General features: G+C 39.4%; 1 protein-coding gene across 1 annotated transcript in view; it reads left to right on the forward strand.

Moving 5' to 3' along the window:
* Positions 1-2,579: 2,579 nt before the first annotated feature.
* Positions 2,580-18,391, forward strand: part of TENM2 (teneurin transmembrane protein 2) — a 1,334,042-nt gene continuing 1,318,230 nt past the window's right edge. Inside the window, exon 1 of the mRNA XM_042780802.1 lies at positions 2,580-2,805. Within this exon, the coding sequence (XP_042636736.1) occupies positions 2,580-2,805 (226 nt within the window). The remainder of the gene's footprint in view (positions 2,806-18,391) is intronic.

Consider the following 18,391-nt stretch of genomic DNA (forward strand, 5'->3'; position numbering starts at 1 on the left):
TGGGCAGCCTCACATGTCTTCTTTCCCTCTTCTCCACCTCCTCTCTCCTCTGACAGACCTCCCTAGCCCCTTTGGGCCCTCACTCAGCTTCCTTACCCACCTACGACCTCTGATTGTCTTGTCATCACCCCGTGCCCTCTGTGGCCAGACTGAGATATTGCAAACAAATGGGAGAAGACATCCCGCATCCGGTCAGTTACCATCCCTTATGTGGCTTGGGCGTCACTGGGGCCTCTGGTATATTGTTGAAGTGGCCTGAGATGTCCTCATAGGGGGACCTAGACTATCAGATGTGTCATTTGAGAATTTTTTTAAGTTATGGTAAATGAGAAATATTGGATAATGAGATAGTTGATAAGTGAAGAGTAGGTATATTTATTATTGGAACTTTGAGTTTCATGGATTTTTATTATGGTCTTGATCCCGTCTTATGTACATTTATGATTACTTACCTTGAGGCAAAAAAATACATATGATGGAAAATTATTTACTTCTTATTGTGGCCCTATTTTGTGTTTGATGACATACTGGGAGCTTTCCCATAATATTTTAATTTTTACAGAAAGTTTGTGAAATAATTACGCATATTTTTCATTTTTAGTGATTAAGCACCTAAGTCTCAAAGACCTCAAGTGATTTTTATAAGGCCCCTGGCTGGTTAATGTCTACCATTAAGACTGACAGGCAACCAGTCAAGGCCTCTAAGTCTGTGTGTTTGACTAGTATGTAATATGAAGTACAAAATGTTGAAGTCACATGTGAAAAATTAAGGGAGGATATTTTTGCAAATCCAGAAAATGCATGAGTGTGCACTGATTGCACAACAACAAAAATTCCCATGCTGACACTGATGATTTGTGACCTCTAAACCAGGCCTGTGGTCTTAACTGGTGACTCTCAAAGGTGCTTCTCAACTTGCTGAATCAGACACTGTGGACTCCTAAAAACTATTAGTTGTTTTTATAAACTACAGTGGCAGCAATATAACCATGTTGGTGTACCTAAGAAGGTGGACCACTTTTTCATTGCCAACTGTCAAACATACTGTCTAGAATTACAGGCAATATTTGATAAAATGTATAGATAGCATAGAAGAGGAGGGCCCCTGAGATTCAGAAGGACCTTTTACTGTGAAAAGAAAAGAGAGGGGAAGCTTGGCTTCTGTCAGGGCCAGATCAGTTGCCATCTGCCTCTCTGTGCCTATAGGCTAGCCCTTCAGTATACAGAGGCATCCCATTCCAGTGTATTGTCATGTGGTAAATAGCCAAGGATGAACAAGAGGGGATCAAAACTACAGATCTGCTCCCCTGGTATTTGCTGACATAGTGAAGAGGCTGTGAGCAACATCAGCCTAGAGAAAATCATTACTTGGGCTCTGGGTTGTATTTTCAATTTTAATTAAAATTCTTATTTGTCCATTCTGTCCAGGCCCTGGCCTTGTGGTCCATGCTATTTTGCATGGCAATGAAATCAATAAGAGCCCATTGTTTGGAACTTGGAGGTGCCTAAGCGATTGGGTTGTATTTGCTAGGCAGAAGGTTAGTGTTTTCTGAGTGATGTTTGGCATACACTTGGAGCCCCAGGGTGTCAAACGACAGCCTATGGACTCCCTGGTTGCCAGTTTATATGTTAGATAGGTCCCTTTCTATCTGCTAACCTAATGTATTCAATTCTCTTCTGCTTTTTTTTTTTTTTTTTTAAAAAAAAAAACATTTTTGCTTAGATGTCCATGCAGTGAAGGGAACTGTATGGGCTCAGGTTGATGATCAGGTGGTTTTGCCAGTTAGATCTCTTGTCACAGAGGTCTCCGGTCAGTGGTGACTAGGGAGAAGAAGTGACCAGGTGTGCCAAGGCACAGATTTGCAAAGGAGGAAAAAAAGTGATTGGGAATTTGTTAAAGACTCATTAATGAAATCAGAGGAAGATTGTTTGCATATCAAAAATGCATTATATCATTATTCTCCAGACTCATCTGGGCAATTTTATGTTAGCTGAATGTGACTTTGTACATTTGCAAAGCATTAATAGTACATATTTATGCCTCATGCTCAAATCAGCCATTGTACCTTTCCTTCCTTCTGTCTTCCTTTTTGATGATTTGTTTTCTTCTCAACCTTTCTGTAGCATAAAGAGAATGTAAATAAAGAATAATAAAATCAATTTTGCTTTGAACTGCTACATAGTAAGATCTTGCATTAGAGTGACAGACATATCATGTTATCTGTGCACATAAAGAAAAACAAAAGATGAGTTTTTTGGTAATAATTTTATTCATATCTATTAAATTAAAACAGCAAGAAAATTAATTTCCTGCAGCAAGTTCTTCTATTTGGAATGACTGTGTAAATATTTAATTGTTTAAACATTAAGCATTTGCAAAATAGATCCTTTTGCACTGACCAATTTGGCCTCTTTTATGTTTTAATCTGACTCAAAGTGTGAGTCAGCAGTGAAGGCAGCGTTTCTTTAATCACAGACTTAGTTTATCCTTTGATGTTTTCAGGTGGCAGACTGGTAAGTTCCAATAGTTGGCACTGTCTTCTCCAAAAGCTCCAGTGTTCTCTGCCTGATCTGGAAAAATGGATGTGAAGGATCGGCGACACCGGTCTTTGACGAGGGGACGGTGTGGCAAAGAGTGCCGCTACACAAGCTCCTCCCTGGACAGTGAAGACTGCCGCGTGCCCACGCAGAAGTCCTACAGCTCCAGTGAGACGCTGAAGGCCTATGACCACGACAGCAGAATGCACTATGGAAACCGAGTTACAGACCTGGTCCACCGCGAGTCAGATGAGTTTCCAAGACAAGGTAGGTAGAGTTGACCCCGCTGACTTGCTCTGATCCGTCTCAGATTCTTGACCTGCGCTGATATATGTGGATGATTGAGGCTGTTGTAACAAGGAGTAAAGTATGCTGACAAGCAAGCATCCCATTAGATTGTAGTTTAAGTTTGATATGTAGTTTAAGTTTGATATGTATCAACTCATATCAAACTCTTAGAAATATTACCAAAATGCCTGGACACCAAATTCTTCAACAATTTGGTGGTTGCTTTTGTAGACCCTTCATGGTGGGTTTTGTCAGGTGTGACACTCAGCACACCCTTGGCTTTATAAGGTGTGTTCCTGAGAATGTCACAAATCCCTATCCTGAGAAACAGGAGCCTACTTTGGTTTCTAACTACTCTATCTAAAGTCTACTCTCAAGCATCCAAGAGTTCTACTTGCTGCTGCTTTGCACATTGGCCTTCTCAGTTAGATTAACTATGAACAAAGGATGTAGTGGTTAAAGAAGATTTAAATCCATCTGCATAATAATATAAGGTCCCTGGGTGGTGCAAATTGTTTGCACTTGGTTCCTAACAGAAGAATGGAAGTTCAAATCTACCCAGCAGTGCTGCAGAAGAAAGATCTGGCAATCTCCTTCCATAAGATATAGCCGTGGAAAATTTTATGGAGCACAGTTCTACTGTGACACACACGGGGTTGCCAACTGTCAGAATTGACTCAACTGCAATGGGTTTGGGGTTTATTATAATAATATATCATTTCTACCCACTCTCCAAAATATGGTATTAATTCTGAGTTGTGCATTTTTTTTCTTTTTGTTTCAGAGCTTATATGAAAGTTTAAAAAAAAAAAAAAAAAACTGCCATCGAGTCAGATCCGACTCATACTGACCCCTCCTTGGGTTTCTGAGGTGATATCACTATAGAAGTAGATTGCCCAACCTTCCTTGTGATATATCCGCTTCCAAGGATATAATGGGGGGAAAAAAAACTGCCATTGAGTCAGTTCTGAATCATATCAATCCTTTAGGACACAGCAGAATTGCCTCCATAGAATTTTGAAGACTAAATCTTTGCAGAAGCAGACTGCCTCATCTTTCTCTCACAGAGCAGCTGGTGGGTTCAAACTGCCGACATTTTGGTTAGCAGCCAAGTGCTTTAACCACTACACCACCAGAACAACTTACTATTTTCACCAAAACTTAACTTTTTTGCACTATGTTGATTTCTTTTGGGAGAATTTTTTCTCCCAAGCACTAAGAGTTGACATTTTCTTCAGGGCAATATTCGTGAAGACTTTTATCATTTGCCAGGGTGGCTGCAAATGCATTGACATGCAGACTAAAGCAAAGTAGTGTTAAGAGGCATTGTTGAAGATTCACCCACTAGCTTCCCATTCGTGCTTGTGTTCCAGCCTTGTCATGTATATGATCTGCAAAATTACAAGTGAATTCACAAAAGTACAGGGAGAGCATCACAGAGGTCACCCTACCAGCACAAAAGGTCCAGGCCTTGCTCTGATGGTTTATTGCATCATTTGTTTCATAACACTGATTCTTTATTTCTCATTCCATTTCCTTGGCAATAAATATTGCAGTAAGTTTAATTCCTAATGAGATACCTTAGCCTGGAATTCCATTTCTGCCTTCTTAGCTTCCTTAAATTACTTTACTCTTTATTTCTTAGAAAACAGTATATATATATTATTAATTAACATTATGCCCGAAGTTTATAAACCTATAATCCAGAGATTGTTCTAAAACATCTGTTCTCTTATGCTCCTTGTTGAACCTAGCTTCAGCTTTTATATTGAAGAGAATATTGAAAAAAATTCAACAGGCAAACAGTTTAAAATTGGGTTTGCCTTGCAATTGTAGATCCTTACAGGATACAATTTTTTATTTTATCTCCTCTCTAATTTTCTGAGTTATTATCATGTAAATGAAACACTGCTCCTCCATGAGAAAATGGAAGAGGGAGGGAGCACTTGAAAATTGCTCTGTATGAAATGCCTTTGATCTGTGAGTAACTTCAACAAGTATTTTACTTTGTTAAATTCTCACCTGACCCCAAAATGCATGTAGTGGGAAGTGGAGAGATAATATGAAAAATCATGGCTTAATTAATTAAGGCAGGGCTTAAATTTAAAATTTAATGAAATATGAAAAATTAGAACACCTGTCTGTTGTTTTCAAAAGCATCACTAACACAAGATTCACATATTTTGAAAGGTGATGCACATTCAACATGATTGAAAGCCTTTCATTTTCTGCTGTGTTTTTGGTTTCATTTACAGTGTTGCTGCATATATTTTTGTTTCTCATGCTTCTATGCTGAAATATAGAGTCTTCGTGCTAAGTCTCATTAAAGGTACATCCTAGCCTTTGGATCAATGTGTGCTGAGCTGTAGATCCAAGATTACTGTTGAATTGTGGATTGGCCTGTCACCTTTTCCCTTATTAATATTTACATAAAACGAAACCAAGTGCTTGGGATTTTATTTTCAAATGTGCCTTTATTCTCCCTGTTTCATCATATTCCCCTCCATTGATAATAATGGAAATTGCTTGGCCATATCAAACTCATAGCTTTGCAATTAACAATTCACACATGCCACGTGTTGTTATTGAGCCCATATTTGTTTGTATAATATGTTTGCATGAATTAAAAACTGTGCAGGCCAAAAGTAGAAATGAAAAGGCATTGGAAAGTATTTGCATATGTAAGTGCAATTCCTTCTGAAGACATCTATGAATTTATGCATGAAAATGTAGTCAGAGTCTGAGTGGATCTACTTTGATGGGTTCTAAAATTGAACTCTGCAGGAAGTAAATAAGCACATATTTAAAGAGAGGAGGAGCAGGAGATACAACATGGCAAGCAACACATGCAACTTGAAACTTAGCTACTATGGAGAAGGTTAAAATAAATTTTATACTCAGTAATAACAATTTTTTTTTTAAATGTCATGTGTTTCCCATTTTATTTTCTTATTCATGAAATCAAAGAGCAGGGACATCTCAGTACTTACTAGCCTAGAGGTACATTAGCAAGGGTCATAATAGGATCATCTCCTGTGGTATTCTTATTTAAAACCCAAGACACTGATCATAAAACAAACATACTTCTCACATACAAGCAAGTTGGGCAAACACAGTTGGATGACTCTCCAGATGCTCAGAGTGGAAAAGAATTGCCAGCCAGGAAAAGTGATGTGGGGCCTGGGCCAGACCTTATGCAGCTTTCCCAGCTGCCCAGCCGCAAGCATCAAATGTGAGAACCTGCCCGTATCCCAGGAGGACATATGGGCCAGGTGTTCCCATGGGAAACTTATGGACGCTCCCATCACATTGTGTCTCTTCTGCTTGCTTTCAGCATAGAAACCTCTTCTATCTTCTGTGTTGTGGGCTTCTTCCCCTCAGTAGAGACTGCAAATTACATGTCTGCCCTTTATTAAGCTGAATCCTCCTGGTGTGAAGAGAGAAAATTGCTGACCCGGAGGTCTGTGGCCACTGAAGTAATTCGTAATTAGTAAATGACTAATCCTGCACAAAATAGCATCCTAGTGGTCCGATAGTTAATGCACCTGACAAAAGTGATCAGTTGTCTGATCCCTGGTCAGTCCTAGCCCCAGTCCAACCTGTGAAATAGATGCCACTCTGTGTAATGAAGGTGAGCCAAGTTCCCAGGCAGCTTGTTCTTTTGAACCCAGAAGTTAGGTAGAGAAGACACCCTCCTATGACTTAGACATGCTCTCCTTGCTTAGGAGCCTAGAGTTAGACTTGAATGCTTTCACATAAGGATGTATTTGTGACTCTGCTCTACATTCTCGTTCCACCAGGATTAGTAGACAGTTTTCAGATATATTAAACAATAACAATAATAACAGAAGAATAATAGCTAGCACTTACTGAGCACTTTCTATATGTTAAGCACCAACGTAAGCATTTTGCTTGTATTAACTCACTTAACGCAATAACTTTGTGAAATGGGTACTATTATTATTCCCTATTTAAAGATTACAAAACTGAAACATGAAGAAATAAAATAAATTAATCCAGGTGACAAATGTAGGAAGAAGAAGAGGCAGGTTGCAATTCAGGGAGTCTGGTTCAGGGAGTATGTTTTAAAGCATAGTGCTTAATTTCCTCTAAGTTAATAAGTAAACAAACAAATAAAAGAAATAAATGATTATACCTTCCGTCAAACGCTATGGAAGGTCTATGAAGTTCGGTCTATAAACCTTTTGAAAGATCAATAATTTTAAGTTTTTCTCAATAATGGAATAATTCATTGAATATTCAACAGACTTACCACCAGCCCTGCTGCTCTGTGTCACTGTTATCCTCTATTCTCCTCCATTTCCATCACTGCCCCAGAGTCTCTGGAACTTTCTTTTCCTGCAATACTCCTCCATCAAACACTACTGAGAGAAAAGTCCCTACTGTAGGGAGGCATGCTGGGCTGGCAGCACTGATTTTCTTCTCTCTCTTACAATCACCACCCTCCTTTTGCACAACCTCTCAACCTGGAACACTACCCAAGAAAAGTGCCACTATCTAAATGATATTGCTCAAGTAAGCAGAACTGACTGGTTTCTGTGCTAGTCAAGGTCTAGTGGGCCATAGAGTTCACCCAGGCCTCTTATTCCTCAAAAAGCCCTTCTTTCCAGTTAGTAGTGCAAGTCCCCTGAAAGGCTCCCAGATTGAATTCTTTCCCTGTACCTCAGGCTGTCTGTTTGGGTCAAGGTTGAAGTAAGAACTGGGGAAAGATTAGATTTTTGAATGTATGCTTTCAACAGTTCTCTCAATCGGTTTGATGAAATACCATTTACCTATCCTTTCAGTCCTATCATTCACTTAAGCAAATACACCCACCCGAACACACACATTTTAGCCTAGGTTTAGTTTTAGTACTTCATAAACTAAATCTCGTGCCTGTAATCTTTAAAATAATCTGGACAGTAATTTTTGCTCTGTGTAATTTGGTATAGCATAAATTTAACCAGTGTTAATGAGCTGTATTGGTTCAATTAGCATATATAAAAATGATTGTAGTACTTCGGAAACCTGTTAGCATTTCTGAATTTCTGTCTACACCATTGTCTTTATAATTGTTATTTCCCCACTATGTCCAAAGCAACACTTAGAAAGTTTCTGTTTTGAAAACCCTAGCCCTTCAATTTACCTAAAAAGAGCAAATTTTAACTTTTAGTGAACGTCAAGATTTGTTGTTGTTGTTGTTTGCCAATATTTGGGAGGCTGAAATATATCTTAAAGTGGATTGCTGTCAATTTATTCTCCTATCTCCAGGCACAACTTCATTTTGTAACTCAATTCAGAATAATGTAAAGTCTATTAGTCCTTAGGTATGTTTTCTTTTTCTCTTTAGAAAGAGAGAATCTGCAAACTTTCAGTATAATATGATCTACTATCTTCTTGGGTGATACAAATGTAAATGGTTAACATGCTCAACTGCTAACTGTGAAGTTGGCAGTTCAAGTCCACTTAGAAGCACTTCAGAAGAAAGGTCTGGCAATCTACTTCCAAAAATTCAAACACTGATAACTTTATGGAGAACAGTTCTACTCTGACACACATGAGGTCACCATGAGTTGAAATAGATAGCTAGCATCTTCTTGCTGGCTAACTTGAATCCTTCTTGCTTCATATGGGAGACATATGGCAAGCAGTTAAGAATGTGGACTCTGAAATTAAACTGTGACTGTTTCCTGGTGCTGGTGTACACTGTCAATGTAACCTTGATCAAATTGTAAAAAATAAACTCTCTAAATCTCAGTTTCTTCATCTGTAAATGTTTCTTCCCCACATAGTTAGTAGGATCATTTATTACAATCATGATCTTATCATGCTATGGATGCTGCCTTTCTTTAATAAGTGGTTATATTTATGTAAGTATAATTATTGCCATTTTAAGTGCATTGTCAGCAAAAATAGAGATCATCTGCTCTCTAACCCTCATCATATTCTGTATAATAGGAATCTCACCTCTTTAGATTTGTTTTCCATGACTTGCAAAAATTCTGACATCTTCAAAGTCCAAAATTTCTCCTCCATCTTGTTGATAGAGTGTGTTTGCTTTTGTATATACCGTACCTTACATGTGCTTCCACAGAAGAACATAACTCACACGTTTCCCTATTTTTAGAAAGGAACGAAAGGTACATCTAACAACTGTCAGCTGATGCCAGCACACTGTGAGAGAGTTATTAGTCAGACAATTGTACAAGTTAAACAAACAAACAACAAAACTAGATTGACAAAGATGCTCTAAGGTAGTGTCTTTGGATACAAACAATTTTTTTTTTCAGAGATGTGAGTTTTATGGTATGCAAATCAATGTGAATTTTAGATATGGATTTAATTAAGAGAAGACTTAACCCATATAAACCCTGGATGAAAATTAATCCACTTTCATCACTCTACATGTAGTAATTTGGAATCCACGTCTCTTGGTAAATCAAACTTATATGGATTTAATTGTTGATATTCACTGATCTTCTAAGATTATATCTAAAAATTTTCATAACCAGTTATTGAGCAACAATTTTCATGTTTGCCCAGTTGTTGTCCTTCAAGTAGTCATCTGTTGTTGATTCTGCATTCACCTTTGGATCTAACTTTCTTTGAATCTCCTTGCTTTTCCAACTCTTTTTGGTGGTAATTCTCCATAGTTCCACCCTTACTCCTCTACTCTTTTTTCACTGATACACTTTTTTCAGAACACTCTTATTCATATAACTTCAACTGTTTCTACTTCTCAAGATATTTTCAGTTAGAAATTACAAACCCCAACTCAAATTAGCTTAAGCAAAAAATGCAATATTTTGGCTTACATCACTGGAGAATCTAGCAATACATCTGACTTCACACAAAACTTTGAGGACATGTCCTTTTTTTCTCAATACTTTGATCCTCACTCTCTTTATTTGACTTTATTCTTCAGAAAGACCTATCTGAAAATGTATTACGATAATCCCACTCTCATCTTCTCCTCCCATGGTAACATTATTGGAAAGAATATTTTCTGTGATCTTCAGCAGAACATTTTCATGGAAAATTCAGATAAGTCTATCTTTAAACACATGCTGATGTCTATAGCCAGCATTCTGACTTAAATTGGCCATGTCTTGGACCTGGCCTATCCCATGCCTGAGGATAAGAGATGATGAGACCATCCTGAATCTAATGAAATGAATTCCATGAAGAAAAGCAGGATTCTGGTGGCATAGTGCCTAAGGCATTTGACTGCTAACCAGAAGGTTGGCGGTTCAAACCCACCAGCTAATCCTTGCAAGGAAGGTTGGGCAATCTACTTCCATAGTGATAATGCCTCGGCAACCCAAGGAGGGGTCGCTATGAGTTGGGGCCGACTCGACGGCACATAACAACAATAACAACAGTGCCTAAAGCATGTGACTGCTAACCAGAAGACTGGCGGTTCAAACCCACCAGCTAATCCTTGCAAGGAAGGTTGGGTAATCTACTTCCTTAGTGATACTGCCTCAGAAACCCAAGGAGGGGTTGCTGTGAGTTGGATCTGACTCAATGGCACTGAGTTTGTTTTTCTCGTTTGTTTGTTTTTTATTATAATCAGAAGCAGATAAGGAATACGTTAGTCTACTAACAGGTGCTCATAGCACTAGTGATACGTAAATGTTTAATTCACCCGCAGTCTTTTTAAATGCTTTCTCCACTTTCCTCACATCTTTTGGAATATTTTTTGCTTAGATATTCAAATATCTAACTTAAGTGTCTTTCCCTCAAAATCTGTTTTCACTTTTGATTTTCCAGCTTTTGGTAATGGCATCAAAATTCTTGCATTCTAGAATGAGTCTTCCTAGATTATGACTGCATATATTGATGTTCACCAAATCCTGGTTTTTATTTCATATTTATCTTATTCACATACCTTCTTACTCCAAGGAAGCCTTTCAACACTATAAAACTGGACATGATGTGTCATCCACCAGCCACCAGCCACTCCTCAGAAGGAAGGTCAGGCAATTTACTTCCATAGTGATACCACCTCGGAAACACAAGGAGGGGTCTCTATGAGCTGGATCCGATTTGATGGCAGTGAGAGTTTTGAGTATCTATGATACACACACACACACACACACACACTAAGGATAATCTTGAGTTTCTAAAACATTGCCATCGCTCTGTCATTCTGTCACTCCCCTAAAAATTCAATAACATGTATTGGGTAACTACCAGGCAACCAGGCAACTTAATATTAAAGATAGTTAAACTTCAGTTTGCTAACTTAGGACATGTCTTCAGGAAAACCCAACTACTAGACAAGCACATCATTTTTGGTAGAGGATCAATTAAAACAAGAGAAACTCTTAGTGAGATAGAATGACACAATAGCTACAACAATTAACTAAAATGAACCAACAATAATAAAGATGTGACAGGACCATACAATGTGTTGTTTTGTTATACATTAATTTTGAGTGCTGGAGAGAGCCTTGAGCTGAAGATAGAGACTTAGGAGTTGACAGCTAATACTTTCATGGGATGTGATGAGATCATCCAGGAAAAATACACTGGGAGAAGAGAAAAAGAGCTCACATGAGAACCAATGATTAATTGATAGGAAGAGGAAGACGAGATTGGATTTCTTTCCATAATCTACTCAGTCAGTCCAAACTTGACTTGGCAGTCTAGGTACAGCACTAATTTTATTTCCCTCTTCACAACTCAGAGTTGGCCTCAATTTTATTCTCCCAGTCAAAGGACAAAAAGTGAATGCCTATGAGCCATATATGGCCCTTACATATGTATTGTCTAGGAGTTTGGTAGCATAGTGCCTAAAGCATTTGACTGCTAACCAGAAGGTTGTTGGTTTAAACCCCCCAGCCACTCCTCAGAAAGAAGATGGGGCAATCTACTTCCATCGTGATACTGCCTTGGAAACCCAAAGAGGGGTGGCTATGAGTCGGGTCTGACTCGACAGCACGTAACAACAACGTATGTATTGTCTGGCCTACAGATTGCTTTGTTGTTGTTGTTGTTGTTATTTGCCATGGAGTTGGCCCCAACTCATAGCGACCCCTCCTTGGGTTTCCGAGGCAGTATCACTATGGAAGTAGGAATGCCCAACCTTCCTTCCGAGGAGTGGCTGGTGGGTTTGAACCGCCAGCCTTCTGGTTAGCAGTCAAGTGCCTTAGGCACTATGCTATCCAGTGCCTTTCACCAGTCCATTCACATTCCAGATAGGCCTTCCATTTGCCTTTTAGCCTTTACCAATCCTTCAGTAATTTATTTGATATGCTAGGCCCCTGATGTCTATTGTATTGGCAGAAATATTGAGGGACTTCTTGTATCCATCCATTCCTTCCCTGTAGATTACTGCTCTATCGCAAACTGTTCATCCTATAAAATTTAACCTACAGATCACCTGTTGGGTGAAACCTCCTACAACATCTGTAACATGGTATGCCCCCCTCTGAATTCCTGTGGTGCTTAATGGCTTGTTATTGTTCTCTATATGAGTGACTCAGCATGCACAGCGCATGGATTCTATGACTATTGTGAACAGGGAGATAAACAAAGTGCTTTGCAGTCATGGATGCAGCCATATGACAATTCATTCTTATTAGTTGCTTGTTTCTGTGCTAATGAGAAGAATTGAAAACACAGCTTAGAAAAGATGACCACTTAGAAAATGTAGGCAGGGTGTCTGTCCAGCATGACAGTACCAGACACCACATTGTAAAATGCCAAGTTGCAAGAGATTTTTCGCAACCTACTTTGAAAATGACATATCAAATTGCACTAACCTTTGCTTTTATTGTATATCACTGACCTAAGAATACTGTAAGCTTTTCCAGCTTGATGTCACATACTGCAATTGTGTCTGTTCAGAGACCTACTATGTGGTATGCATGGGAGGCCATTAGGGCATAAGTGATCAGCAACAGGATGCAATTCTGACCAACAGCTTTAAGTTCCAAAGGATAACTGTACCACAAGAGATGGAGTGGTTGCCAATGTCTGCCTCACTCTGCCTTATAGTCTGGACCAAGGAGTGATGATACCCTGCCCACTGATGAATCATCCCACTTATATTATCAAAGGAGACATAACATTTTCAATGTCATGTTTTAGGTTTATAATTTAATTTTCAGCTCTGGCAATTCCAGAAGCATCCCTAGGGACAAGTGAAAAGGAGGGGGCTTGTATGTACTCAAAATGAATTCATGTTCATTTCTTGAGCACCTTAATTGGCATGCATATCTCACAAGCCATCTCTCTCTGCTTCAGCCAACCTCCATCACACCACCACGTTATTACTCAATATTCCTCTGGCATTGACTGCTTTCCCTTCCACTCAACCTCAAGTCAGATCTACTTTAGCAATAAATCTCTTCTGGGAATGAACAGCACAAATACTGAGTGTGCACAAAGATATTAAAAATAAGTGCAACAAAGACTTATTTAATAATGTCCAACAGCCTTTTATATTATTTGGAATATTTTACCAAAGTTACTGTGAGGATTATGTTTAATGCATTTTCCCCAAGATAGAAAAATCTTTTCAGGAATGAAAAGCCAGAGAAAAGTCAGATGGGCTCTGTTGTATTCTTGGCTGAACATGTTATTTTCCATCCTTTTCCAGGTCTTTTTCTTTGGCCAGAGAACCACAAAATGTGAAGCTTCTCTTTGTTCACCCTGATTTATGAATAGTCGACGTTGGGCAGTCACTGTCCCAGCGGGATGCATTTTATTTTAAAAATAGTTTGAAGCAGTTCCTTTTGAATTCCCCCACGTCCATTGCCACCTTGACTGTGCAATACGTGTTTCTCAGTCTGTCCTTGTACAGTTAAGGGGTATTCCATGTACTAAGAATTAAAACACTGAATTTATTTGTAGCACTTTGAACCAAAATTTTGCATTTATTTACAGAGTAAATCCAATAGGTTAAATTTGTTTCTGTGGATCTATTTACTGCAGCTAGAACATTGATAAGATGGGCAATAAAATGGGACTTTAATGCTCTAAAAAAAAAAAAAAAAATGATCCAGTCAAGTGTAGCATAAATATACATAGTCCAAACAAATTTATCTGCAAATGATTGCAAGTTCTGGTGCCAACAACTTTTAAAAAAACTCCTGTATGACTGCCAGCTTTGAGTTCAAGTTCACCTTAGTGGACATTTAATAATCACACTCTGACCCCATTTATATGCATTGCGAAAGCACTGTACAGAGATGACCTAGTTAATACTTTCTGCTTCACAAACCCAGGGATTGAGCAGCAAGGAGACCATAGCAAAGTGCTTACTTGTCCTAGCTGAGCAGTGGGGGGATAGTGAACACAGCCACAGGCCATGGCATGTCTGTCTCTGGATCAGTGCTTCTAGACCCTGGCAATCCACTATATTCTCCAGGGGAGTTTTGAAAAGTCCCGATGCCCAAGCCCCACCAAAGACCAATTAGATCAGAATTTTCTCAGCACTGGACCCAGGAACTAGTATTTCTTTATCTGTATTTTTCAAATAAGTAAAACATTTCAAAAGATTTGATTTTAACAGGGCATGCTATATAGAATTTGTTTTATGACTTAAAAGGCATTTCAAGCATACAGGTCTTCATGTTTACCATGTTGACTTACAACCTTACTTATCATTGGGAAGCATATAGTGCTGATTTTAATGTGGTGTGGTTAGCTGCCTTAGAGTCACCTTTGATTCATGGCAACACCATCATAATGAGGTTGGACCATTGTGATCCATGGGGTTTTCATTGCCTGAATTTTGTTTTCTGGAAGTTGTTCTTGTTACTTAGTGCTGCTCTGACAAGAAATATACCACAAATGGGATAGCCTTAACAAACAGGAGTTTATTCTTACAATGGAGGCTTTAAGTCCAAGTTCAAAGTGCCAGACTCTAGGGGCTGTTTGTAAGCCCCTCAACCTTGGGGTCCAGCTTTGTCTCCTGCTTCCAGCCCACCGGAGTTAGAGACTTTTCTTCACTCAGACAGCTGCTGGCTGCTGAGGCTGAGAAGCCCCAGATTGACAGGTAAAAAGGTATAGTCCCGATGTTACCGAACCACACAGCAGGCTATTAATTTAAGTCCATCGTAAGTCCCAAGATGGGCAGAGTATAGTAGGCTGCTGAGCAACGACACGGCTACATGCAGGGTCCAAGCGTGCCATAGGCTAGAGACCATTCCCAAAGCTTCTACTTATATACAGGAATCAGACCACATCCCAAAGGCAGCTACTTAGCTGCTTGTGGTAGATCCCACCATGGAGTTGATTGCCAGTCTCATCATGGGGAATAACTACCACCAGCTGCCCAGCCACTCAACCAGGCCTAGCCAAGTTGACACACACACATAACTACCCCAGAAATAGATCACCAGATCTTTTTTCCTAGTCTTGCTTAGTCTGGAAGCTCTGCTAAAACAAGTTCAACATCATGTTGTGTTTTTTAGGTCCTGTTGAGTCAGTGCTAACTCATAGCAACCTTATATTCAACAGAATGAAACACTGCCCAGTCCTGTGCTAGCCTCACAATCCTTGCTATACCTGAGCCCATCACTGCAGCCACTGAGTCAATCCATCTCATTGAGGGCCTTCCCCTTTTTTGATGACCCTCTACTTTAACAAGCATGATATCCTCCTCCACGGATATCCCTTCTGACAACATGACCAAAGTAGGTGAGACAAAGTCTCGTCATTCTCATTTCCAAGGAGCATTCCAGCTGCATTTTTTCCAAGACAGATTTGTTAGTTTTCCTGGCAGTCTATGTTATTTTCAGTATTTTTTGCCAACACTACAATGGAATAGCATCAATTCTTTTTCTGTTCAGAATCATAGCCACACATAAGCCTCCACTGACAGACTGCTCTGAGGTGGCTGCTCTGAGGTGCAGTGGTTGGGAATCTAATCTGGATCTCCCACTGACAAAGCAAGAATTCTACTACAGAACCACCACTGTGCCACTGGTTTTTATACAGTCTCTTAATTCTTAGAGAGTTTGGGTTAACCACATACCTAAGGCACTTGACTGCTAACCAGAAGGCTGGTGGTTCAAATCCATCAACCATTCCTAAGAAGGAAGGTTGGGCAATCTACTTCCATAGTGATATGGCCTTGGAAACCCCACAAGGGGTTGTTATGAGTTGGGTCTGACTCCATGGCACATAACAACAACAACATGTAAATGGGTGCTCATTGTTTAGTATTTCCAAACCAATAATGAGCAACTTTTTGCCTCCATATGAGATTCTGCAGGTCCTTGGTTGCCAGGGTCCACCTGTGAGATGTCGAGTTAGAAAAAGCAAGTGGACTGATTCTTTCAGTACCCCTGCTTCTCATCTTACAGTCTGCTAAACATTAAACATGAGGATTTAATTTAAGTACCTGGCTTGGAATGGAACACATAATCAATTAATTGTGGAAATTAATCTAACATCTTCAAACTTAAAGCAGTAATGATAGATTTAGACCTAGCAGTACAAGAAACAGTATGAAATTAAGGTGATGTTGAAAAGTGAAGTCCGTGAGGAAAGGTAGTGTTAATAATGGGCCACAATTTTTGGCCACACTCTTCTATCAGTTTGTAATACTGTCATGGCTAGCATGTTGCTGTGAGGCTGGATACTATGCCACAGTATTTCAAATAACAGCAGGGTCACCTATGGTGGGCAAGTTCATTCAAGTTTCCAAAGAAAAGTGATCCAACAAAATGTGGAAATTATTGAACAATATCATTAATAGCACACTCAAGTAAAATCTTGCTGAAGATTTTGTTACAGTGTATTGACAAGGAACTTCCAGAAATGCAAGCTGGATTTGGAAGAGGACTTGGAATGAGCGATAACACTGCTGATGTAGGATGGATCTTAGCTGAAAGTGAAGAATACCAGAAAGACATCTACCTGTGTTTTATTGACTATGCAAAGGCATTCAGCTCTGTAGATCATAACATATTATGGATAACATTGTGAAGAATGGGAATTCCAGAGCACTTAATTATTCTCATGAAGAACCTGTATATAGACCACAAGGCTGTCATTCAAACAGAAGGGGATACTGAATCGTTTCAAATCAGGAATGGTGTGAGTTGGGGTTGTATCCTTTCACCATACTTATTCAATCTGTATTAGCAAATAATAATAGCAAATAATCCAAGAAACTGGAGTATATGAAGAAGAAAACAGCACCAGGATTTGAGGAAAAACCATTAACAGTATGCAGATGAGACAACCTTACTTGCTGAAAGTGAAGAAGACTTGAAGCACTTACTGAATATCAAAGAATATAGTCTTCAGTATGGATTACACCTCAACATAAAGAAATTGAAAATCATCACAACTGAACCAATAAGCAACATCATGATAAATGGAGAAAAGATTGAAGTTGTCAGGGATTTCATTTTACTTGGATCCACAGTCAACACCCATAGAAGCAGCAGTCAGGAAATCAGACATCGTGTTGCACTGAGCAAATATGTTACAAAACCAAACCAAACCAAACTCACTGCCATCAAGTTGGTCCCAACTCATTGTGACCCCACCTTGGGTTTCTGAGACAGTATTTCTACAGAAGTAGATTACCCAATCTTCCTTCTGAGGAGTGGCTGGTAGGTTTGAACCACCAGCCTTCTGGGTAGCAGTCAAATGCCTTAGGCACTATGCCATCAGAGCTTGACCTCTTTAAAGAGTTAAGAAGCAAAGATGTCATTTTGAAGACTAAGGTGAACCTGACCCAAGCCATGGTATTTTCAGTCACTTCATATGCATGTGAAAGCTGAACAATGAATAAGGAAGACCAAAGAAGAGTTGGTAGCATAGTGGCTAAAGCACTTGACTGCTAACCAGAAGGCTGGCGGTTCAAACCCACCAGCCACTCCTCGGAAGGAAGGTTGGGCAATCCTACTTCCGTAGTGATACTGCCTCGGAAACCCAAGGAGGGGTCGCTATGAGTCGGGGCCGACTCGACGGCCCACAACAACAACAACAACAACAAAGAAGAGTTGATTCTTTTTAATTGTGGTGTTGAGAAGAATACTGAAAATACTTTGGAATGCCAGAAGATGAACAAATTTGTCCCAGAAATGTAGCTAGCATGCTCCTTGGATACAAGAATGGCCAGACTTCATCTCATCTGGTTTGGTCATGTTGTCAGAAGAGATAGTTCCCTGGATAAGGATCTCATGTTTGGTAGAGGGTCAGTAAAGAAAAGGAAGACCCTCAATGAGATGGATTGACACAGTGGCTGCAATGATGAGCTCACTCATGCCAAGGAGTGGTGCAGAACCTAGAATGTTTCATTCTGTTTTACATAGGGTCACTATGCGTTAGAGTTCACTCAACAGCACCTAACAACAACTGCAGCCACCTCCTTTTGGTGTTAATATTTATGGAGACTAAAAATGGCTCAGAGTCCTGGTGGTGCAATGGTTACATGTTTAGCTGTTAACTGAAAGAGTGGTGGTTCAAAAATACCCATATCTCTTTGGGAACAAAGACCTAGTGATGTACTCCCATACATCCATTCCAAGGGGTTTCCCATGGAAAACTCTTGTGGGCCGTTTGGTTCTGTCAAACAATGTTCTTGTGAGTC

The sequence above is a fragment of the Orycteropus afer genome, unplaced genomic scaffold, assembly GCF_000298275.1.
Source record: "Orycteropus afer afer isolate SDZICR_OR568_19922 unplaced genomic scaffold, OryAfe1.0 scaffold00062, whole genome shotgun sequence".
Taxonomy (NCBI): domain Eukaryota; kingdom Metazoa; phylum Chordata; class Mammalia; order Tubulidentata; family Orycteropodidae; genus Orycteropus; species Orycteropus afer.